Source organism: Oncorhynchus keta, chromosome 12, assembly GCF_023373465.1.
Source record: "Oncorhynchus keta strain PuntledgeMale-10-30-2019 chromosome 12, Oket_V2, whole genome shotgun sequence".
Lineage (NCBI taxonomy): Eukaryota > Metazoa > Chordata > Actinopteri > Salmoniformes > Salmonidae > Oncorhynchus > Oncorhynchus keta.
The window spans coordinates 38,357,650-38,383,510 of record NC_068432.1 but is presented as its reverse complement, the minus strand read 5'-3'; the positions used below and the strand labels follow the sequence as shown (position 1 = coordinate 38,383,510).

The 25,861-nt window shown below is 41.8% G+C and overlaps 1 protein-coding gene across 7 annotated transcripts; it reads left to right on the top strand.

The window, feature by feature from the left end:
* Positions 1–1,983: 1,983 nt before the first annotated feature.
* Positions 1,984–25,781, top strand: LOC118391467 (exportin-7). Of its 7 annotated transcripts, XM_052458189.1 has the most exons (31): positions 1,984–2,167; positions 2,290–2,358; positions 4,866–5,012; positions 5,384–5,477; positions 5,586–5,667; positions 5,796–5,880; positions 5,973–6,041; positions 6,171–6,275; positions 6,371–6,536; positions 7,316–7,389; positions 7,479–7,598; positions 7,748–7,894; positions 8,111–8,283; positions 8,356–8,549; positions 8,673–8,778; positions 11,979–12,114; positions 14,129–14,202; positions 14,283–14,363; positions 14,470–14,533; positions 14,651–14,759; positions 15,163–15,358; positions 15,569–15,676; positions 16,376–16,441; positions 16,813–16,895; positions 17,020–17,234; positions 17,369–17,507; positions 23,277–23,341; positions 23,433–23,525; positions 23,607–23,705; positions 23,899–24,026; positions 24,102–25,781. In XM_052458189.1, exons 2-31 carry the CDS (start codon positions 2,308–2,310, stop codon positions 24,193–24,195), a joined length of 3,363 nt encoding a protein of 1,120 aa, XP_052314149.1. In that variant the 5' UTR covers positions 1,984–2,167; positions 2,290–2,307; the 3' UTR covers positions 24,196–25,781. The 7 variants fall into 7 exon arrangements, with proteins under 7 accessions (XP_052314149.1, XP_035638787.1, XP_052314152.1 ...); XM_035782894.2 differs by lacking the exon at positions 1,984–2,167 and having other exon boundaries at positions 2,189–2,358; XM_052458190.1 differs by lacking the exon at positions 1,984–2,167 and having other exon boundaries at positions 2,190–2,358; positions 5,976–6,041.
* The last annotated feature ends 80 nt before the right edge of the window (positions 25,782–25,861 follow it).

Here is a 25,861-nt window from a genome sequence, read left to right as displayed (position 1 = left end):
TCTAGACCAAGAGCTTCATAGGTTTTGTATTGAAATCAATGTACTCAGGGGAGCACGGAAACTATCTTTCCTCCGGCTCCACCTTGGTGCTACCCCAGAGAGTGCTGTTGAGGCTATTGACATTTATTGCAGAACAGTGTGTTGTAATCAGTAATTTGGTGACGTGAATATATTTAGTATTAATGTTGGCCCATTCCTCCTGACAGAGCTGGTCAGAGCTGAGTCATGTTTGTAGGCCTCCTTGCTCGCACATGCTTTTTCAGTTCTGCCCACAGATTTTCTATGGGATTGAGGTCAGGGCTTAGCGATGGCCACTCCAATACCTTGACTTTGTTGTCCTTAAGCCATTTTGCCACAACTTTGGAAGTATACTTTGGGTCATTGTCCATTTGGAAGACCCATTTGCGGCCAAGCTTTAACTTCCTGACTGATGTCTTGAGATGTTGCATCCACATCATTTTCCCTTCCTCATGACGCAATCTATTTTGGGAAGTGCACCAGTCCCTCCTGCAGCAAAGCACCCCCACAACATGATGCTGCCACACCCGTGCTTCACGGTTGGGATGGTGTTCTTTGGCTTGCAAGCTTCCCCCTTTTTCCTCCAAACATAACGATGGTCATTGTGACCAAACAGTTCTATTTTTCTTTCATCAGACCAGAGGACATTTCTCTAGAAAGTATGATCTTTGTCCCCATGTGCAGTTGCAAACCGTAGTCTGGCTTTTTTTATGGAGGTTTTGGAGCAGTGGCTTCTTCCTTGCTGAGCGGCCTTTCAGGTTATGTCAATATAGGACTCGTTTTACTGCGGATATAGATACTTTTGTACCTTTTTCATAAAACAAGGTCTTTTGCTGTTGTTCTGGGATTGATCTGCACTTATCGCAACTTATAACATAATTACAAAAGGGTTTTCTAATGATCAATTAGCCTTTTAAAATTATCAACTTGGATTAGCTAACACAACGTGTTATTGGAACACAAGGATGATGGTTGCTGATAATGGGCCTCTGTATGCCTACGTAGATATTCCATAAAAAATCTGCTGTTTCCAGCTACAATAGTCATTTACAACATTAAAAATGTCTACACTGTATTTCTGATCAATTTGATGTTATTTTAATGGACAAAAAATGTGCTTTCCTTTCAAAAACAAGGACATTTCTAAGTGACTCCAAACTTTTGAACAGTAGTGTATATATTTCTGCCAAGATGACCCACTACCCTTGCCACCACCGGTGAAAACAATCCTAGGGGAAACACTGGATTGAGTAACCTTACCTGACAGATGAGGAATTGCTTGGTTTAATGGGTTTGTGCGCTCTTCTGGAGCCAGGTTTGAATTCTGTCAGTCACATTAGCGCTGTAACTCGGAAAGATATCTGCAAGAAGGAGGTCAAAATGGGGTGAAGTGTAATACAGGTAGTTTGAAACCACGCTGTGCCTGAGACCTGAAGACTTCCGTTGGCTCCCTCAGTGGGCTAATATGCTCCACTTGACTGTGAAACAAAGCATTATTAAAGAAACAAAGATTTACTATATTTATGTCCCCAATCCCCAAACCAGACAAATAAGACGGGAATACTCCACATCTGAGTCTATTTAGCATGCAGTGCCATTCATAAACATTAACAATTCATAAACATTTGTTGTATTTGTATTTGATTAAACCAGAGTGGAAGAGTCAAAGCGAGAGGGTTAACTGTACCCAAAATCTGTCTTCTCCAGCAGGTGGCGTTTTTTAAATTGATATTTTCTTGCCGAGCGAGGAGTTTTTGTATGAAGGTCAACAAACAAATACATGTCTTGTTTGCTACGTGTGGCTTAATTGATCGAATAAAAGTTTCGTAATACTAAGGTTGTTATAAGAGTACTGATATAAGTAGGACACGTGACATCCTGGCAACTTTGATTTAAAAAAAAAAACACTTTATATCCGAGTTGTGCAGGTTGTTCACATTACTATCTGCCCTCTCAATGACTAGAATGGTCCCGACTGCCTTCCGTGTGTTAATACAATTATTTACATTGTTAGAGCGGCCCCTTGAGTATCTGGTCAATATAATGGATAATCCGTTATTAAACCCATTCCAGAACATAAACTAGCAAAATTAAGCAGTTTCCCTTTAAGAGCCATGTAAACAAAGAGCGGATTTGCTTTATATGAGAGGTATTTTATTTTACGCACTTTTTATTATGTGAAATTGAACGGGGTTCTAAAGGGATTTCCAGCGATTGCGCGAGCGTAAATGCTTTCTGAATGTGAAAATCTGCGCTCATTCACTTTGTCAGGGGGAGTGAGATAGTTCAATGGGAGTGAGAGAGGAGCATGAATGGAGCAAAATGGCGGATCATGTGCAGGTAACCACAGCTATATGTTTTTGTAATATATCAATCCTCAATAAGCCTTTGAATGAGCTGTAATATATATTTCGATGCGTTATTTGATATATAGAGAGTGAATGCATCCATAAAGCGGTCATGGTACAGGTTATGTGCGATATGTGTAGCTAGGATGCGAGCTGCAGTGTTGACTTGTGGCCTGTCATCGTGTAGCTTTCGCCGTTTAAAGATGCGGACCGAAAACAAAACATTGGTGTTTATGAAACATGGCTAACTGCTAACTAGCTAGGACTGTTTCTACTGGGCGAATGTATTGATTGTAGCAGCTATCCACATTGTCATTATGTTTTATCTCATGCCTTTTATACGAAGTAAAGAACACCTTTAACATATATGTTAAATTTTTGTCGGCCTGTCTGTTAGCTAGGAGAGGATGGGGAAAATGCAAGCCAGTTAGTTGACAGTAGCTAACTAGCTAGCACTAATTAATTGGTTAGCAACTCTCATACTTCATCATTCGCGTCCTGAACGAAATACGGTCTAATGTCAAATGTAATTATTGATTATGCTTTGCTTGCTTGATCAGACCTTTCAAATGCACCGCTATTTGTAATTTTACCACGCCAGGTTAGCTCTTGCTAACTTACAGGTATAGCAACACGACATTCTCCCGCGCGACCCTCTTAGTTTTTTTTGTGTGAGCTGACATGTAGTTAGCTTGGAACCTGGCTCTTGGACGGTGTTGTCGTTATTATACTTATTATACCCCACCGTGCATATTTTGCAACGAAAACAAGAATGTGCCACTCCGAAACGGACACACCTAGCAAGTTAACTAGATAACGTTATCTGGCATGGAGCATAACACATTTATAACTAGGTATCATTCTATCTGAGGGTTATAGCTACCATTAGCTAGCTAATCAGCTGACAATTAATTTTGCCAAACAACTAGCTTCGTCTTTCCAGCCAATGTGCTAAAGTAAGATAGCTTTTAGCTGGGATGCTGGCTGTCACATGTGCACATTTTTGTACAACTGACTGACATTAGCTAGCTACTGTTGACTAGCTAGCACTTGCAGCTAACTGTCATATCAAGCAGACGATAGATTAACAGTAACTATATCTGCCTCAAGCTTTCTGTAACTAACGTTACTGTTTGTGTTTATAGCAACTTGGCACTGAAAGTGTCGGCGTCTGCTGATGTGAGTAGGTAGCTGGCTAATTGTTATTTTGCTAAGTTGATTAAATGAAGCCTTCACCCCACCCAGGTGGCTAATTCTGTGCATTATATACATTATTTTAGAGATGCTTGGTGTCAGTATTTTTAATTTTTTTAAGTTCGCTCAGCAGGCTGGTGATGAGAGAGCCAGTTAGATATTTAGTTTATTAATAATAACTACAGATGTACGCGCACTGAGGCAGCGCTTCCTGGTCAGGGTGCCTGACCGTGTGACGTAACTGTCTGTTATTGCAAAGTCATCATGGACAGTACGGCACACACACAACAGGCTCCAGACACACACATTCTGTGCTGGTCTGCCCAGAACATTCGTTCTTGCCAATGTTCTCAGGAACCATCAGCATGACATGATGATCTAGCTAGCTAGCCCACCCAAATCTTTAGTCAGGTGTACTGCACAGCACCAGGACTGTTCTAGTAGTAATATTAGTAGGTGTGTGTGTGGGGCACACTGAGTCAGGATCAGCAGCAGCAGTGTTGGGGTATTGAGCTCTTATCTATGTCTAGCAGTCCTCTTCTCCCTAGCCATGTGCCGTCCAACGCACTCCCTAGACTAGTACATCCCGTACTATATCAGTAGCTAGCATCAGACTGGCTCCGGGATTCTGCTGACTTGTCCTTTAAACAATATGATGTTGGTCAGGCTAGCTGGGGTGTGCATGCATGAGTGGTTATGTAGTTCTTTACAACAATGGTGTTAGTAATGCTAGCTGAGGTGAATAGTCTGCTGCATTGTTACTGGTGGATTTAGTGTCCGTTAGCTGGATGGATTTAGTTTGTGAGTTAGTTAAACCTTATTATGTTAGTGTTGTGTATTGGGGTAAGTTAACTATCTGTGTGGTTTCCGGTCCCACCCACTCCCTAAAGCTGTAAAGGCTGCCTAGGGGAGGACGGCTCATAATAATGGCTGAATGGAGTCAATGGAATGGTATGAAACACGTGGTTTCCATACAGCCTCCACTGCCCTATAGCCACTACGTCGGTTTTTGTCTGGCAGGTGTTCAGCCCCGGTGTTTCTATCTAACAAGGGTCATGTTCAATAGGGTGCTACTGAATGTTTATTTTGGTAAACTTTCTTGTCTTTAAAAAAAAATTGCATGAGGCAGGTCTATTTTACGAAATAGGCTATAGTCTTATTTCTGTCTGAACACTCTAGAACGTTGTGCCATACTGATTGCTCACAGCCCAATACAACTGTCTACAGCTGTATCTTGGCTGTTGATGAGGGATGTTTTTTGCTGCTCTACTCACTTAGGTCTCTCTCTCCTGTATGTGTGAGTAGAGCCTAGCCCAGCTAGAGATCCTGTGTAAGCAGCTGTACGAGACAACAGAGACTGGGGTGAGGTTGCAAGCAGAGAAAGCTCTGGTGGAGTTCACTAACAGCCCCGACTGTCTCAGCAAGTGTCAGCTACTACTGGAGAGAGGCAGCGTGAGTAGTACACACACACACTGACATTATATCAATATGCTGTTGATATTTACCATATTACCTGATAAAAAAGGGTGGCAGGAAGCCTAGCAGTTGAAAGCTTTGGGCCATTAACCGAAAGGTCGCTGGTTCGAATCCCTGAGCCGACTAGGTGAAAAATCGTTTGATGTGCCCTAGAGCAAGGCACTTAACCCTAACTGCTCCTGTAAGTAGCTCTGGATAAGAGCGTCTGCTAAATGATTCAAATATAAAATGACTGACAATGTTTACTGTATGACTTGCTTTTTTAGCTCAGCTGATGTGTTGTCTCTATCTCTGTCTATGCTTGTATTCCCATCTTCCTCTCTTTCTCTCTCTCTCCCTCTCTCCAGTCTTCCTACTCTCAACTTCTTGCAGCTACCTGTCTGTCTAAACTGGTTTCGCGCACCAACAACCCTCTTCCCTTGGAGCAGCGCATCGATATCCGTAAGACTCACTCACACACATCCCACCAGTCTATATTCATGCTGTACAAGTTAGTCCATAAGGCTAATGTGTTTGTGTGTGTGTGTGCGCGTGTGTGCATGCATGCAGGGAACTATGTACTGAACTATCTGGCGACGCGGCCGAAGTTGGCAGAGTTTGTTACCCAGGCTCTGATCCAGCTGTACTCCAGGTAAACCTCTCTCCGCTCCTCTCTCCTCCTCTCTTCATCCCTCTCTCCTCCATGTGAGTGATTCTCTCCCTTGTTTTTGTCTCCTCCAGGATCATCAAGCTATGTGTTTTTGTGTGTGTGTGTTTCAGGATTACCAAGCTTGGCTGGTTCGACTGTCAGAAAGACGACTATGTCTTCAGAAACGTCATCGCAGACGTCACACGCTTCCTACAGGTACAAACGTGTGTGTGTGTAGCCAATATAATTTGTTTTCTTGAAGTAGGTAGTGAACTGATCAAATCTACCTTTCTTTGTCTGTCTGTCAGCAGGACAGTGTAGAACATTGTATCATAGGAGTCACCATCCTATCCCAACTGACCAATGAGATCAACCAGGTACTCTACCTCTCTTTCCTCTCCTCCACATCTCCCTCCTCTCCTCTTACTTCCCCTTCTCCCCTCTAATCTGAAGTGGTGGTTGTGTTGTTGTGTGTGTTAAATATGTGTTTGATGTTGTGTGTACAGGCAGATACCAGCCATCCTCTGACCAAACACAGGAAGATTGCGTCATCGTTCAGAGACTCGTCCCTCTTTGACATATTCACCCTGTCTTGCAATCTCCTCAAACAGGTTTGTGTGTGTGAGAGGGATTGTATTCATGTGTTGACATACCTATTGACATCCATTTCCAGTCGTTCTTGTGAACTTAATGTGTGTGTGTCTAGGCGTCGGGTAAGAACCTCAACCTGAATGATGAGAGTCAGCATGGTCTACTGATGCAGCTACTGAAGCTCAGTCACAACTGTCTGAACTATGACTTCATCGGAACGTCTACAGACGAGTCCTCTGATGACCTCTGCACTGTTCAGATCCCCACTTCCTGGAGATCAGGTAACACATTCTGTCAATTCTGTGAAATATCAGTACTGCGTCACCTATTACTGGTGTTGGGGGTAATGCGTTACGTAATCAGATTCCTTTTATGAGTAGCGGAGCAAAGTAACATGTTACTTTTTCAAATGGCAAGCGTTGTTTTCAGAGTCATATCTCTACCGGCTGCGTGTTTTCCATGATCTGATCTCGACTTATTTCCTCATTTAATTCTCGAGCGAACGGAGAAAGGCTGAAGAAATGTAGTAAAGTATTGAGGGAGCACATCTGATCCTTGCCATTTATCGTTTCTGGGATAGCAAAGCCTATAGAAGGTTTTCCCATCTAGTGGCGAGTGTGCCCTCTATACATCTGTCAGTGTACGTGCGGTCTATAATCAGAACTGGTGGCTCAAGAGAAAGATTTTGAATGAAAAGATAGGAAATCTGTACAAATGTTTGGCTTACAGTACATATGGCTAATTAAGCAGCTCATATGATGGTGCAGCACTTGTAGACTAGCACAGGAAAGCATCGCCACAGATGAAAGGAGACTCGAGTGATCAAACCTGAGTTAATAAGTAGCCTGTCTTTGGTAGAGCGCACCCGGTTCGCTTTGGTCCCTCCGATATTCAAACAACTGGTGAGAGTTTTTTAATGAAAGTAACTCAAAGTAGTAGAACACATTACTTTCCAAACAAAGTAATATTGTAAAGTAACTTCTATTTCTTTTTCAAGTAACTAATCCCAACACTACCTATTACTGTGTACTAACCTAATCTGTCTCTCTCTTTCTCTCAGCGTTTTTGGATTCCTCCACTCTCCAGCTCTTTTTTGATTTGTATCATTCCATCCCTCCCTCCCTCTCCCCGTTGGTGAGTAAAGCAGAGTGTGTGAGTGTGTGGCTTGTATGTTCACTTCAGTACAGGAAGGGTGTAGTGTTTAATGCTCTGTGTGTGTGTAGGTGTTGTCGTGTCTAGTCCAGATAGCATCAGTGAGGAGGTCTCTGTTCAACAACGCAGAGCGAGCCAAGTTCCTCTCTCACCTGGTGGATGGAGTCAAGAGGATACTAGAGAACCCACAGGTAACACACACACTATTACATGTTATAAGACTCTTAAATTCTGTTATTCCTTCAAATTTGGTCCTCCCTTTATTTTGGGTGAAATCATATTTTATATGGTAACACGTTTTATGCTACAAGTAACTAACAATGCTATCTTTGTCTTCCAGAGCCTCTCAGACCCTAACAACTACCATGAGTTTTGTCGTCTGTTGGCGCGACTGAAAAGTAACTACCAGCTGGGAGAGCTGGTCAAAGTAGAAAACTACCCAGAAGTCATCAGGCTTATAGCCAACTTCACTGTCACCAGTCTACAGGTACTATGTGTGTCCGTCTGTGTGTGTAAGACCCTGAAGGCAGATTGGTGCGTCTCTTGGTAAACAGACATTTCATAAATAGTCCTTCTTAAATCTGCCCTTCTATACCTCTCAATGATCTTGTTAGATGTTAACGTTCTGCCGAAAACCTTGTTCTCCTTACTTAGATAACAATGACAATTTTCTGATAACTTTTTTATATTATGTGTGTTGCAGCACTGGGAGTTTGCCCCTAACTCTGTTCACTACCTGTTGAGCCTGTGGCAGCGCCTGGCAGCGTCTGTCCCTTACGTTAAAGCCACCGAGCCTCACCTGCTAGAGACATACACACCTGAAGTCACCAAGGCCTACATCACCTCACGCCTCGAGTCTGTCTGCATCATACTCAGGTAACACACACAGACACACACACTCTCACAGTTCAATTCTGAAACATTGAAATCATTTTCACGTCTGTGAAGGGATGGGTTAGAGGACCCTCTAGATGACGCAGGGTTAGTCCAGCAGCAGTTAGACCAGCTCTCCACCATCGGTCGCTGTGAATACGAGAAGACCTGTGCCCTATTGGTCCAGCTCTTCGACCAATCAGCACAGACCTACCAGGAACTACTGCAGTCTACCAACTCTAGTACCATCGACATCACTGTCCAGGAGGGTACGTCTCTTTCCCTCTCAATCAATTAATGAAGTACGGCAAAATATAGGTTTTAACAACATGTTTTTGTTACCAGGGAGGTTGTTATAGTTGGTTTATATAATTATATTTCTATATCTATAGGGAGGTTAACATGGTTGGTGTATATAATCGGGGCGGTCATTGGAGGAAGAGTGTCCTTCGCCTCTACAGATGAACAAGACGCCATGGACGGAGAACTAGTCTGTCGGTAAGTCCACACACAAGTAACCTCACCCTAACCAATACCACTACCTATTAGGCTAGTGGCCAATCCTCAAAAAGGGCTTTAGTTTTTGAGGTACCCAAACCCTAGGTATAACAAAGCACAAGTATGTTTTTCCATATCTCTAATGTCTGCCATACAGGGCATTTGGAAAGTATTCAGACCACTTCACTTTTCCACATTTTGTTACATTTTAGAATAAGTTTATAATGTATTACATTGATGAGAGAATTCAACACACAATACCCCATAATGACAAAGTGAAAACAGTTTTTAGAAATGTTTGCAAAAAATAAATTAAATACATTATTTATATACAGTTGAAGTCGGAAGTTTACATATACCATAGCTAAATACATTTAAACTCCGTTTTTCACAATTCCTGACATTTAATCCTAGTAAAAAATTCCCAGTCTTAGGTCAGTTAGGATCACCACTTCATTTTAAGAATGTGAAATGTCAGAGTAATAGTAGAGTGATTTATTTAAGCTTTTATTTCTTTCATCACATTCCTAGTGGGTCAGAAGTTTACATACACTCAATTCCTATTTGGTAGCATTGCCTTTAAATTGTTGAACTTGGGTCAAATGTTTCGTGTAGCCTTCCACAAGCTTCCCACAATAAGTTGGGTGAATGTTGGCCCATTCCTCCTGACAGAGCTGGTGTAACAGAGTCAGGTTTGTGGGCTTCCATTTGCGACCAAGCTTTAACTTCCTGACTGATTTCTTGAGATGTTGCATCCACATAATTTTCATGCCTCATGATGCCATCTATTTTGTGAAGTGCATCAGTCCCTCCTGCAGCAAAGCACCCCCCACAACATGATGCTGCCACCCCTGTGCTTCACGGTTGGGATGGTTTTCTTCGGCTTGCAAGCCTCCCCCTTTTCCTCCAAACATTACGATGGTCATTATGGCCAAACAGTTCTATTTTTCCTTCATCAGACCAGAGGACATTTCTACAAAAAATATGATCTTTGTCCCCATGTGCAGTTGCCAACCGTAGTCTGGCTTTTTTATGGCGGTTTTGGAGCAGTGGCTTCTTCCTTGCTGACCGGTCTTTCAGGTTTCAGAAGAAAGTTATTTGTTTCTGGCCATTTTGAACCTGTAATCGAAACCACAAATGCTGATTAGAGGTCGACCGATTATGATTTTTCTAGGCCAGGACCGATACCGATTATTGGAGGACCAGAAAAAGCCAATCCTTTTATTTTTTACATTTTTTACATTTTATTTATTTGTAGTAATGACATTTGCAACAATACTGAATGAACAATGAACACTTATTTTAATTTAATAAATAAATAATCTAACATGTTAAATTTGGTTTAAATAATGCTAAAACAGTGTTGGAGAAGAAAGTAAAAGTGCAAGATGTGCCATGTAAAAAAAAAAAAAAGCGTTTAAGATCCTTGCTCAGAACCTGAGAACATATGAAAGCTGGTGGTTCCTTTTAACACGAGTCTTCAATATTCCCAGTTAAGAAGTTTTAGGTTGTAGTTATAATTCTTATAATAACTATTTCTCTCTATACAGTTTGTATTTCATATACCTTTGACTATTGGATGTTCTTATTGGCACTTTAGTATTACTGGCCTAATCTCGGGAGTTGATAGGCTTGAAGTCATAAACAGCACTGTGAATCAAGCATTGTTAAGAGCTGCTGGCAAACGCAGCAATGTACTGTTTGAATGAATGCTTATGAGCCTGCTGCTGCCTACCACTGCTCAGCCAGACTGCTCTATCAAATATCAAATCATAGACTTGATTATAATAAACACGCAGAAATACGAGCCTTTCGGCTTTAATATGACAAAACTTGTATTTTTTTCAGTGAAATACGGAACCGTTCCGTATTTTATAGAACGGGTGGCAGCCCTAAGTCTAAATATTGCTGTTACATCGCACAACCTTCAATGTTATGTCATAATTATGTAACATTTTGGCAAATGAATTGCGGTCTTTGTTAGGAAGAAATGGTCTTCAAACAGTTTGCAACGAGCCAGGCGGCCCAAACTGCTGCATAAACCCTGACTCTGCTTGCACTGAACGCAGGAGAAGTGACACTATTTCCCTAGTTAATATTGCCTGCTAATATGCATTTATTTGAACTAAATATGCAGGTAAAAAAATATATACTTCTGTGTATTGATTTTAAGAAAGGCATTGATGTTTATGGTTTGGTACATTTGTGCAACGATTGTGCTTTTTTTCGCGAATGCGCTTTTGTGAAATCATCAGCCGTTTGTTGAAGTTGAAGTAGGCTGTAATTCCATGATCAATTAACAGGCACCGTATTGATTTTATGCAACGCAGGAAAAGCTAGGTAACTACACATGGTTGTTGATATTACTAGGTTAACTTGTGAAGATAAGTTTAATGCTAGCTAGCAACTTACCATGGCTCCTTGCAGCCACAAGGTCCTTTTGACACTGCACTTGCGTAACAGGTGGTCAGCCTGCTACGCAGTTTCCTCGTGGATTCCAATGTAATCGGCAAAAATCGGGATCCAAAAAGGGCCGATTACCGATTTGTTATGAAAACTTGAAATCTGCCCTAACTAATCGGCTGTGCCGATAAATCGGTTGACCTCTAGTACCCATGTTCAAAATCAATTACGTAGCCCGCCATTGCAACTGAAATGTCTCCGCTCAAATACGCCTCGTAGGCACAGTTTTTTTTTGCTCTTTAAGAAACACACAATCCAGTGTTCTGATCAAAGTTCCCATTCTGTCATCCTGGGTCAAATCCTCTGCAAATATTTCCAGTGCTGTATGTCTTGCTCTTCCGCAAAGCAATAATACCATTGCAAGTGCTTGCCTTTTCTTGTCCAGATTGGTAACCCGTGTCCAGATTCCAAGTACATTTTTCCAACTCTCATACGACCTCTTCTCGTCGACGCGAAGTGGCACATTTGTATTTATTAGCCATCTTCTGAAACCAATGTGATCTCCAAATGACACAACTAGGTTCCAGTTTAGCAGTTTACTTCACAATATCATCGCTGTATTACACTCTGGCCCGGTCCAACAGAGACTAAAACTTCTGCGCAGGTGCACTTCTAACAGGGGGAGAGGACCGTAATAACAGAAATATAGGGCCCTGATGCTGAGTCAATTGTGTGTGTGTGTGTGTGTGTGTGTGTGTGTGTGTGTGTGTGTGTGTGTGTGTGTGTGTGTGTGTCAGAGTGCTCCAGTTGATGAACCTAACAGATTCGCGGCTGGCCCAGGCGGGTAACGAGCGGTTGGAGTTGGCCATGCTCAGCTTCTTTGAACAGTTCAGGAAAATTTACATCGGAGACCAGGTGCAAAAGTCCTCCAAGGTAAATACTTTTACCGCACACACACACACAGAGAGTGACGTCTGAAACATAAAACATGATTTATTGTTGATGAGTCCACATGTCATACTGTCTTGTTTAGATCCACAGCTATCTCTCTCTCTCCGTTCCTCTCTAAGCATGACTAGCTGTCTCTCTTTCTCTCACTCTCTATTCCTCTCTTAGCAAGACTAACTCTGTTAATATCTCAATCCAAAGGGCTTTATTGGCATGAGAAACATGTTTACATTGCCAAAGCAAGTGAAATAGATAGTAGACAAAAGTTAAATAAACAATACAAAATGAACAGTAAACATTACACTCACAAAAGTTCCAAAGGAATAGAGACATTTCAAATGTCATATTATGGCTATGTAATGTTGTAATGATGTGCAAATAGTTAAAAGTACAAAAGAGAAAATAAATTAACATAAATATAGGTTGTATTTACCATGGTGTTTGATTTTTTTCTAATTCTTTGGGTCTGTGTAATCTGAGGGAAATATGTGTCTCTAATATGGTCATACATTTGGCAGGAGGTTAGGAAGTGCAGCTCAGTTTCCACCTCATTTTGTGTGCACAAAGCCTATCTTCTCTTGAGAGCCAGGTCTGCCTACGGTGGCCTTTCTCAATAGCAAGGCTATGCTCTCTTCCTTCCTCTCATGACTGACTCCATCTCTCTCCATTCCGTTCTCTGCCTGTAACTAGTGGGAGTTATGTTATATTTTAACTAGTAGCTCTTCTGTCTGTGGGTGTGTTGACACACAGCCTTGGACTGACTGACTGAGTGTGCTTTATTTGTGCTGGGCAGAGGCTGCGAAATGTGAACAGCCCAGATAAGTGGTGACAGTCGAGAGCAGCCCTCCCCCAACGTGTCTGTTTGGTTTGGTCTTAAAGTTATCCTCCCCTATCCCTTCTTAGTGACATGGTCAGTTTTACTGTTAACATGGTGAATAATGTAGGCGGAATCATCGCTAACCAGATAATTCTCCATGGAAGTGGGGTGGAGGCAGGGGAGTACTAGAATAATTAATATAAAGTGGGGTGGAGGCAGGGGAGTACTAGAATAATGAATATAAAGTGGGGTGGAGGCAGGGGAGTACTAGAATAATTAATATAAAGTGGGGTGGAGGCAGGGGAGTACTAGAATAATGAATATAAAGTGGGGTGGAGGCAGGGGAGTACTAGAATAATTAATATAAAGTGGGGTGGAGGCAGGGGAGTACTAGAATAATGAATATAAAGTGGTGTGGAGGCGGGAGGAGTTCTGGAATAGTTATTATGAGGAGGTTTGTAGGCGGGAGGAGTTCTAGAATAATGAATATAAAGTGGTGTGGAGGCGGGAGGAGTTCTAGAATAGTTATTATGAGGAGGTTTGTAGGCTGGAGGAGTTCGAGAATAATGAATATAAAGTGGTGTGGAGGCGGGAGGAGTTCTAGAATAGTTATTATGAGGAGGTTTGTAGGCGGGAGGAGTTCTAGAATAATTCATATAAAGTGGTGTGGAGGCGGGAGGAGTTCTAGAATAGTTATTGTGAGGTTTGTAGGTGGGAGGAGTTCTAGAATAATTCATATGATGAAGGTTCTGGAATGTCTCATTTCAGGTTGTGTATGTGTGAGATAGACCGTATGAGTCTGAGGTGTCAGAATAAATAACACCCCAGACCTGCAGGAGATACACATTCCCCTATGACACCCGCTACCCTAACCCCCCTCAGCCATCCTCAGCTCTGCTCAACTTAACACTATCACACAGACTCTCTTGATCTCACTCACTCTCTTCCTCACACACTACTTTACCTCAGAGCTCAGGTTTTGGCGGAATCTACAGCCACGTTCGGGAGATGAGAGCAGAGCTGATTGGTGTGTGTTTGTCTTTAACCCTGTGGAGATGACTAGTGCTACGCTGCTGGCAGCTGTTACTGTTTGTGATTATATCATAGTTGTCCTACTGTGTAGTTGCTCTCTCTCGGGGGGATCTTCCAATGGTTAATGGTGTGTGTCTGTGTGTGTCACAGCTGTACCGGCGGCTGTCAGAGGTTCTGGGGCTGAATGATGAGACCATGGTACTCAGCGTCTTCATTGGAAAAATGTGAGTTTCAACACTTCCTGTGTTAGTACTACTGCTGGTTCTATGAACTAACCACTGATTAATACCATTTGTGATTGCAGCATCACCAACCTGAAGTACTGGGGCCAGTGTGAACCAATCACTTCCAAGACACTTCAGTTACTCAATGACCTCTCTATAGGATATCCTTTTGCGCGTGTGTGTGTGAGAGAGAAGGGGGGGGTGTATTTGGTATTCTGTTATATTCCAGCTCCTGTGTTGTCTCTTTGACGGTGTGTGTGTGTGTACGTACAGCAGTGTGAGGAAGTTGGTGAAACTCAGCGCTGTTCAGTTCATGCTGAACAACCACACAGTAAGTACCCTGACCTTTGATCTCTCACCCTGACCACTAACCTCCTGAATCTCAATGTATGCTTTTTCATCCAGTTCTTTTCCCATAATGCCCTTATCCTTTCTCCAATGATGTCAGAGCGAGCACTTCTCCTTCCTGGGCGTGAACAACCAATCAAACCTCAGCGACATGAGGTGTCGCACCACGTTCTACACTGCACTGGGACGCCTGCTGATGGTCGACCTAGGTAGACACACACACACACACACACACACACACACACACACACACACACACACACATCTACACGATTATCAGTAATGATCTTATTTGGATGATTACAAACTTTTCATTTTTTCACCTAGGGCTATGATGATACCAGTATCATATTTTTTCCATGGCAAAAATGAAAACACGAAGCATACCAAACTCATTGGTCCTTTAAAAACCTGTTGCATGTAAAATATTGTGTGCTATAGCTTGGAAAAATGTATCAATGCGACTCTGGATGACAAGATAATGATGTTTGTTTCCAACATTAGGGCTGTTTTCCTAAAGAAATTAAATCCACTTTGTGTGTTGTAACCCTTGCCATGATACTGGTATCGTCCCAGCCCTACTTTAACCTTGTTTTCATCTTGTGTGTGTAGGTGAGGATGAGGACCAGTTTGAACAATTCATGCTTCCCCTAACGGCAGCGTTTGAAACAGTGGCTCAGATGTTCAGCACCAACACATTCAACGAGCAGGAGGCGAAGAGGACGTTGGTAGGACTGGTCAGAGACCTGAGAGGTATCGCCTTTGCCTTCAACGCCAAGACCAGCTTTATGATGCTCTTCGACTGGATGTATCCTTTACTGACCCCTGACCTTTACAGACCAGGGGCCTGCTTAGGAGATTGAAAGGTTAAAGAATGTTCAGACAGAAATCGTTGTGTAGAAGAGATATGACTGTGTCATAGATTAGGAAATCACTGTAGAGTTGTGAATTGCAAGTAGTGTTGTCCTTCACTTGAAGTCTCATTGGCGCACAGTGTTGTTCTTAACCCCTCCCCCAGCTACCCAGCCTACATGCCCATCCTGCAGAGAGCTATAGAGCTCTGGTACCACGTACCAGCATGCACCACTCCTGTCCTAAAGCTCATGGCCGAGCTAGTCCACAACAGGTACATAAACATGCATACAGTCAGAACCCTGACACTTCTCCCTCGGCCTCTAACCCCTGACTTCTAACCCTTTTGTAGGGATTAACACCAAATTCCTGAACCAAGTGCCTTCCTGATTACCAAGATACTTAAAAAAAAAATGTATCTCGAACAATAATATAACATTTCTATACCGCACTAATGCAAAAACAGAAAATATGCAACGCTAGAAAGCTGCATTATTTAGGCTAGTCCCCAATAGAAAACGTCTACATGGCTTCTATTATTTACACTGCTACACACGACTTCTCCACGCAGTCATTTCCGTCCCAGGTTTCTCCTCTACAGTCTACTCCTCTCTTGTTCATTCAAATTACTTCCCAAACTTCAGCTGTGTTGCCCAACAGAGGATCCAAAATATAAACTACGGCTGCTCACTGCTAACAAAACACCTAATACATTGCGTCTGCAAAATTGCTCAAGGAAATTGACATTCGCAATATTGTTCCAAATTGTTAAACTAACAAAAGCAAGGGCACTGGCTTGACTAGAAGGTCAGATTCACATGAAATTGATCGGCAGCTGTCCATGGTGCGGATTCTACACCGTTTGTTTGTCTGTCACAGGGAAAATACCCAATGCTGCGCTAAACAAACAGTCACCACATAAGTGAGTTTTCATAGTAAAAACAGCCATAATCTTTCCAAATTCCCCTGATAGCCAGACAGCTGCTCTGCAAGGGGAGAGGAGAGAGCCAACAAGCTGGGTGTCATCTTTCAGTCAACGGTAAAACGACCCATTTTCACTAGCTATAATAATAATAATAATCATTTTATTAGTCAAGCAAACAATTTTTCTTAGGCCTACGTTAACTATAGCTTACATAAACAAAATAGTGTGACGACTTTGAGAGAACTTTTGAGTTGATTCCATTACAACAAATACAACAAGAAACCGTTAGATACCTGCAAGTGTTTCTCAATTTATAGTGATAGAATTATAGCCGTTCCACACTTGCTGGTATTAAATGCTTTTAGATAGCATTTCTGGTTGGACAGATCTCGGGATACCTGGGAAAGGCTTGCAATTTTATCAGGATGGAAAATTGGTAAATTTGAGGAAAATATGAATCCTTAACTCTGTGTCTGTGTTTCCAGGTCACAGAGGTTACAATTTGACGTGTCATCACCCAACGGAATCCTGCTGTTCAGAGAAACCAGCAAGATGATCACCACCTATGGTACTACACTCAAGTGTCCTATTGTCACAGTTGCTGTGCAGTCACTGGAGAATTGTAATTGGTTGGTCAGCCACATTTTTTTTTATATATTAATTTCCTTGGTTCTCCCTCTCCCCTTCTCCAGGTAACCGTATCCTGACCATTGGGGAGGTGCCTAAGGACCAGATGTACAGTGTGAAGCTGAAGGGTGTCAGTGTGTGTTTCTCCATGCTCAAGGCTGTGCTCTCTGGGAACTATGTCAACTTCGGGGTGTTCCGTCTCTATGGAGATGACGCACTGGACAACGCGCTACAGACCTTCATCAAACTGCTGCTGTCCATACCACACAGCGACCTGCTGGTACACACACTCCTCTCCATCCCTCACAACGAAGTACTTCCCTGAACATTCTAAATATATCTGACAATGGCATTCAGCACACTTAATCTCCTTCTTTCTCCCTCCCCCCTTCTATTTCTCCCTCCTCACTCCAGGACTATCCCAAGTTGAGCCAGTCGTTCTACAGTCTGTTGGAGGTGTTGACTCAGGATCACATGAACTTCATTGCTTCTCTAGAGCCGCATGTCGTCATGTACATACTGTCATCTATCTCCGAGGGACTCACTGCACTGGGTAATGTATATACATACACACACTGCACTGGGAAATGATACATACACACACTGCACCGGGAAATGATACATTCACACACTGCACCGGGAAATGATACATTCACACACTGCACCGGGAAATGATACATACACACACTGCACCGGGAAATGATACATTCACACACTGCACCGGGAAATGATACATTCACACACTGCACCGGGAAATGATACATTCACACACTGTACTGGGAAATGATACATTCACACACTGCACCGGGAAATGATACATTCACACACTGCACCGGGAAATGATACATTCACACACTGCACCGGGAAATGATACATACACACACTGCACCGGGAAATGATACATTCACACACTGCACCGGGAAATGATACATTCACACACTGCACCGGGAAATGATAATTCACACACTACATTACATTCACACACTGCACCGGGAAATGATACATTCACACACTGCACCGGGAAATGATACATTCACACACTGCACCGGGAAATGATACATTCACACACTGCACCGGGAAATGATACATTCACACACTGCACCGGGAAATGATACATTCACACACTGCACCGGGAAATGATACATTCACACACTGCACCGGGAAATGATACATTCACACACTGCACCGGGAAATGATACATTCACACACTGCACCGGGAAATGATACATTCACACACTGCACCGGGAAATGATACATTCACACACTGCACCGGGAAATGATACATTCACACACTGCACCGGGAAATGATACATTCACACACTGCACCGGGAAATGATACATTCACACACTGCACCGGGAAATGATACATTCACACACTGTACTGGGAAATGATACATTCACACTGCACCGGGAAATGATACATTCACAGTATACCACTGCACTGGGTAATGATACATACACACACTGCACCGGGAAATGATACATACACACACTGCACCGGGAAATGATACATTCACACACTGCACCGGGAAATGATACATTCACACACTGTACTGGGAAATGATACATTCACAGTATAATGATACATACACACACTGCACCGGGAAATGATACATTCACACACTGCACCGGGAAATGATACATTCACACACTGCACCGGGAAATGATACATTCACACACTGCACCGGGAAATGATACATTCACACACTGCACCGGGAAATGATACATTCACAGTATACCACTGCACTGGGTAATGTATATACAGTTGAAGTCGGGAGTTTACATACACTTAGGTTGGAGTCATTAAAACTTGTTTTTCAACCACTCCACAAATTTCTTGTTAACAAACTATAGTTTTGGCAAGTCGGTTAGGACATCTACTTTGTGCATGACACAAGTCATTTTTCCAACAATTGTTTATTAACAATAGTTTATTATTTCACTTGTAATTCACTGTATCACAATTCTAGTGGGTCAGAAGTTTACATACACTAAGTTGACTGCCTTTAAACAGCTTAGAAAATTCCAGAAAATGATCGCATGGCTTTAGAAGCTTCTGATAGGATAATTGACATAACTTGAGTCAATTGGAGTTGTACCTGTGGATATATTTCAAGACCTACCTTCATGATGTCAAGCCTCTTTGCTTGACATCATGGGAAAATCTAAAGAAATCAGCCAAGACCTGGTTCATCCTTGGGAGCAATTTCCAAATGCCTGAAGGTACCACGTTCAGCTGTACAAACAATAGTACGCAAGTATAAATACCATGGGACCACGCAGCCGTCATACCGCTCAAGAAGGAGATACATTCTGTCTCCTAGAGATGAACGTACTTTGGTGCGAAAAGTGCAAATCAATCCCAGAACAACAGCAAAGGACCTTGTGAAGATGCTGGAGGAAAAAGGTACAAAAGTATCTACATCCTCAGTAAAACAAGTCCTATATCAACATAACCTGAAAGGCCGTTCAGCAAGGAGATGCCACTGCTCCAAAACCTCCATAAAAAAGCCAGACGACGGTTTGCAACTGAACATGGGGACAAAGATCATACTTTTTGGAGAAATGTCCTCTGGTCTGATGAAAGGAAAATAGAACTGTTTGGTCATAATGACCATCGTTATGTTTGGAGGAAAAAGGGGGAGGCTTGCAAGCCGAAAAACACCATCCCTACCGTGAAGCATCGGGGTGGCAGCATCATGTTGTGGGGGTGCTTTGCTGTAGGAGGGACTGGTGCACTTTACAAAATAGATGGCATCATGAGGGATGAAAATTATGTGGATGAAACATCTCAAGACATCAGTCAGGAAGTTCAAACTTTGTCGCAAATGGGTCTTCCAAATGGACAATGACCCCAAGTATACAAAATGGCTTAAGGACAACAAAGTCCAGGTATAGGAGTGGCCATCACAAAGCCCTGACCTCAATCCCATAGAAAATCTGTGGGCAGAACTGAAAAAGCATGTGCGAGCAAGGAGGCCTACAAACCTGACTCAGTTACACCAGCTCTGTCAGGAGGAATGGGCCAACATTCACCTAACTTATTGTGGGAAGCTTGTGGAAGGCTACCCAAACGTTTGACCCAAGTTAAACAACTTAAAGGCAATGCTACCAAATACTAATTGAGTGTATGTAAACTTCTGACCCACTGGGAATGTGATGAAAGAAATAAAAGCTGAAATAAATAATTCTCTCTACTATTATTCTGACATTTCACATTCTAAAAATAAAGTGGTGATCCTAACTGACCTAAGACAGGGAATTTTTACTAGGATATAATGTCAGGAATAGTTAAATACCAAGTTTAAATGCATTTGGCTGAGGTGTATGTAAACTTCCAACTTCAGCTGTACATACACACACCGCACCGGGTAATGGTACATATACAGTATACCACTGCACCGGGTGGGAATATATACAGTGACTTCAGAAAATGTTCACACCCCTTGACTTTTGTTGTTACAAAGTGAGATTAAAACGTATTTAATTGTAATTTTTCATCAACGATCTACACACAGCATTCATGTTAGAATTTTTCTTCGACTTTGACATCTACAAAGAATTTATAAAAAGTAAAATGCTGATATATCTTGATTAGATTCAACCCCCTGAGTTCATACCTGCTAGAATCACATTTGGCAGCGATTACAGCTGTGAGTCTTTCTGGGTAAGTCTCTTAAGAGCTTTACACACCTGGATTGTACAGTATTATCACATTTTTATTATTTTAAAATTCTTCCATCTCTTTTTAGTTGGTTGATCATTACCAGACAACCATTTTCAGGCCTCGCCATTAGATTGTCAAGCTGATTTAAGTCAAAGCTGTTACTAGGCCATTCGGGAACATTTAATATCATCTTGGTAAGCAACTCCAGTGTAGATTTGGCTTTGTGTTTTAGGTTATTGTCCTGCTGAAGTTGAATTTGTTTGAAATTTACTGCTCGACTGAGAAACCTTATAGATAATTGTATGTGTTAGGTATAATCAGCTGTCCTCCAAGGCAAAGGGTGGCTACTTTGAGGAATCTGAAATATAAATATATTTAGATTTAACACTTTGGTTACTACATGATTCTTTCTATATGTGTTATTTCATAGTTTTGATGTCTTCTATTATTCTACAATGTAGAAAATAGTACTAATAAAGAAAAACCCTGGAATCAGTAGGTGTGTCCAGACTTTTGACTGGTACTGTATATAACATTCTATTGGTTTCAAGAATTTTGTATAATATTAATTAGAATAATTTTAGGTTTTGAATCTGGTGTTTTTTTGCGTATCAGTTCATAAACCATGTGCCATGTAATCGGTACATCGGAATCTCTTAACTATTTTTCAATCTATATGGCACAGCTGTCAATTTCTTTGTCCTTAAATGAAACTGGTATACTTAAAATAAAAAAGTTATTCATCACCATTTTCTTTAACCAATGTTGGTCTTTAATGCAGAGCCGACAGACAAGTTCCTTACTTTTTCCCCCTTCCGCTTGCCTCTTCCATTTTTGCAGTAATGCTGCAAATTTGGGTAGAGCAGACATTTCCATATATTTTTGTTAGCTGCATGTTTGACAACTCCACTAGTCCTATTTATGATATAATTTACAAAGATTTATACTTTTTTGTGAATTAGTATATTTGAGTTTAACCACAATATTTGTTGTATTATTTGTTCTGTCTTTTCTGATGGATTAAACTGAAATTACAACCAACTTTCTATGGCTTGTTTTAAAAATAGCGATGTTTTGGAGATTTCATTTTCAAATAACTTGAGTGAGAGGTTGTAATCTGAATAAAGGGAAAAAGGTTGTTCTTGAACATGGCGTGAGACATTCTTACTAATCTGCTAGGGAACCAGTTGGAATTTAAGTTTAACTTTTGTATGACTGACACCCTTTAGTGAGCGGTTTGATGCTTTAGTATTTAGTCATTTTTGCCCTCCAAATTAATATTCGTTATATAAATAAGCCTGTTTAATGTTGTGTGGCTTGCCATTCTAAATACAATGGAATATGTTTTGCTCATATAATTTAAAAAACAGGTCGCTAGGTGTAGGCAAAACCATACGCAAATAGGTAATATGTGATATGACTAAAGAGTTAATCAGCGTGAGTATTCTACAAATAGACAGGTATTTATTTTCCTTTCCATGGCAGCAAGATCTTAACTATTTTTGCTAACTTTCTATTAAAATGTATTGTACTGAGATCATTTATTTATTTTGGATATGTATACTGAGTATGTACACATCACCATCAGACCATTTTATTGGTAAACTGCACAGTAATGTAAAAGTTGTATTTTTTTGTGACCCAATACATAATATAGTACACTTATCAAACTTTGGTTGTAATCCAGAGAGGTTAGAAAAGTATCTTGATCCTCTATTAGGCTGTGGAGGCATCCAAATAGTGGATTTAAAAGAAAACGTGAATCATTGGTGTACAATGACACCTTTTTGTTTTTAAACCCTGGATTTCTAATCCCTTGATATTATTGTTGGATCTGGTTTTAATAGCTAACATTTCGATGGCCATAATAAATAGATATGCCGATAGTGGACAGAGTTGTTTTACTTCTCTTGACGGATTAATAATTTCTGAGAAGTAGCCATTATTTACTATTTTACACCTAGGGCTACTATACATAACTAACCCATTTTTATAGGAGATTCTCCAAATTTGAAATATTCTGGGCAATTATATATAAACTCCAGTCGTACTTTCTCAAAAGCTTTTTCAAAGTCCGCTATGAAAACCAGGCCTGGTTTCCCTGATATTTCATAGTATTCTATTATTTCCAGTAGTTGTCTTATATTATCTCCAATGTATCGTCCATGTAAAAGACCTGTCTGATTGGGTAATGTATGTGCCAATTATTTGATGGTCCGACTGCATTCTGTCCCCTATCAACACATACATTTTTTTTTTTTTAAATGTTTTACTTGATGACCTGGGTGGGGGCACCCCACCGGAATCCCCACAACTAGGTACAAGGTCATCAAGGTACTCATTAGCAGCTTTGAGAAATTCTTTGTATATTATGCTCACCCATCAGGGGGCTCTGGCTTTGAAGGACCAATCCTGCCAGGCAGGCTCAGAATCTTGAGGGGGCGGTGCTGCTCTAGAAGGTCTGACTGCATTTATCTTTCTATTTTGGCTGCGTATAGGCTACTTACAGTAGGCCCATAAAACAGATAAGGACTTCTCCTTAGTGTATGGGTCTCTGGTGGCTGTATAGGGTTGTGGACTGTTCCATCATGATAGGACACTAAATAAACAGACTATATTTAGAATTTATTTTAAAATGACTAACGTGTGTTGTAGATACTATGGTGTGTACTGGGTGTTGTTCCAGTCTGGACCATATCGCCACCTACCTGTTCAAACAGGTAACCTCTCCCTCTGTTCATCTGTAATCTATTCATATCATCTTATACATGTATGTACATATATTGATGATAATGTATTGTTTCTGTTTAGCTGTCTCGCTCCACTAAGAAACGTCCTGTTGCTATGGCAACAGACGAACGCTTCCTACACATCATGCAGCAACACCCAGAGATGATCCAACAGGTACACACACCCCAAACACACACACTGATCTCACGCACTCTCACACACACTCACTAATCATTCTGTGTGTTTGTCCTACAGATGCTGTCCACAGTGTTGAACATCATCATCTTTGAGGACTGCAGGAACCAGTGGTCCATGTCCAGACCTCTACTGGGCCTCATCCTGCTCAATGAGAAGGTACAGGTACACAACCACACACCCATTATCCAACCATTCCCTGGAAGACGTGGCAATTGTTGCTGAGTGGACTATCCTGGCTAAAAAAAATAAAATAAAAAAACAAACACCAGCCTCGTCCTGTGTGTCTCCATTCCTGCAGTATTTTGCCGATCAGAGAACATTATTTTTTTGTGCGCTTTTGTGTGTGTAGTATTTTGCAGACCTGAGGAACAGCATTGTGAACAGCCAGCCTCCAGAAAAGCAGCAGGCCATGCATCTCTGCTTTGAGAACCTGATGGAGGGGATAGAACGCAACCTGCTAACCAAGAACAGAGACAGGTACACACAATTCCATTGACTGTGTGTGCGCTCACTTTGTGTGTTTTTTAACTGTGTGTATATTCATCTGTGCAGGTTCACCCAGAACCTCTCGGTGTTCCGGAGGGAGGTGAATGACAGCATGAAAAACTCTTCATACGGAGTCAACACCAATGACATGATGAGCTGACATTCCACACACGCACACCTGCTCCACACAGAGCAGCTTCCCAAAACTCAACTCCTTCCACGTCTCCTCTCGCCCCCTCTTCCTCTCCACTCCTCTTCTCACCCCCCTTCCTCTCATCTCTCCCCCCTCTTCCTCTCCCTTGTGGTTCCACCCTCCTTTTTATAGAAGCCTATATAAATATACAGATCTATTTTAAAGCCAGTCTGTAGAGGTCACCCTGCTACTCTCTGGGAGGAGAGGGGGAAGTGGAGGATGAGGATGGAGGGAGGGAGGATATCTCTACACACTTTGGAGGGAGTGAATCTGAGGGGGAGGATGAGTGGGGGGATGAAGGTGAAAAGGGAGAAGCCGGTAAATGTAGTTCTCTGCTTCTGCCTGCCTTGTATAGAAACACAACAAATCAAGTGTACATTTTTTTTCATAACATTTTGAACAATGTTTATATTGATTGAATTTAAAACACAAATTGAGAAACGTGTGATTGAACTTTTTACAGTGTAGTGAGTCAGTGCACCCGTCTGTCTGTGTGTGGGGGAAAAACTTTCTACAGGGGATGAGAGGAGCAAGAAAGTAGAGCGCACTAGAGCTATGATGGGGTAGAGACAAAGAGAGTGAGAAACTGTCCATTTTGCACATTTTCCTCTGGCCCTCTGATTTGAGTGATGTAAATACCCACCACTGTTACTCCCTAGGCACTGCCCCTAGACACCTCCTTTAGCCCCTAGACACCTCCTTTACACTCTATGCACTGTCCAAAGCTCCTAGACACCACCTTTACCCCCTAGACACCCCCTTTATCCCCAAGACACCACCTTTAGCCCTTAGACATTTTGCCTAGAAAATAATTGCTTGTTCAAATAGAATTGGTTAGGTGTGGGGCAGGGTTATGGGAGTAGGTTTGGGTTAAGGTCATGCTCCACTTTACCCTCTGGTAGGCTAGTTGGAGCTGACACTAACCTCAGGGGAGTCGGTTGGGTTAGGGGAGAGTGAAGTGTCTCAGCATGCTAGCTAGTGTGTAGGGGTCACAGATCTTATAACAGAAAGGAGTGTGGCTGCAGTCTATCTCTGGAGTGTGTGTGTGTGTGTGTGTGTGTGTGTGTGTGCGCGCGGCCTCTCGTGGTGCTGTAAAGGAGCGGTGTGCTCCAGACAGAACCTTCCAGGACATTCTAGAACGTTCAGCTCTCGTTTTCGAGCTCCCTGAAGGATAGTTTATTTCTAATTGAGAAACTAAAGAAGAATGCAACCTTTGGTAGAACAGAGAGCTGTGTATTACAGGGAAATTGGTAAGAAAAAGACAGAACTGTGTATTAAAGAGGAGATGTGGGTTCAGAGTTCATTAGCAACTTGTGCTACTCTACAGGTGTTGCTGCTAACTGTTTGTGACGACTAGCTCATCTCTAACAATGTTGATTTGACTTCCTGGTTTATTGTTTTGGTTCCCTAAAGTGAGTGTGTGTGTTGGATCGGTACCTTGGTTCTCTGATGTGAGTGTGTGTTGGATCGGTAGTTTGGTTGAATTGTGTGGATGTCTGCTACATATTATAGTGTCAGCATTGTGACTGCAAATAAACGTTATTTGGTTTGTATACCGTGCTGTCACTGTGTTTTACTGCACAACATGGGTCATGTCTTTAGTGTGTGGTGAAGACTAGCAAGGTATTGTCTT

Bases quoted from the DNA above. Each gene is read 5' to 3' on its own strand.
- LOC118391467 (XM_052458189.1), top strand. From the start codon at position 2,308: ATGGGAGTGAGAGAGGAGCATGAATGGAGCAAAATGGCGGATCATGTG. The intron at 7,390-7,478 runs GTGAGTAAAGCA...GTGTGTGTGTAG, and splicing joins CTCCCTCCCTCTCCCCGTTG to GTGTTGTCGTGTCTAGTCCA. The intron at 14,760-15,162 runs GTAGACACACAC...TTGTGTGTGTAG, and splicing joins CCTGCTGATGGTCGACCTAG to GTGAGGATGAGGACCAGTTT.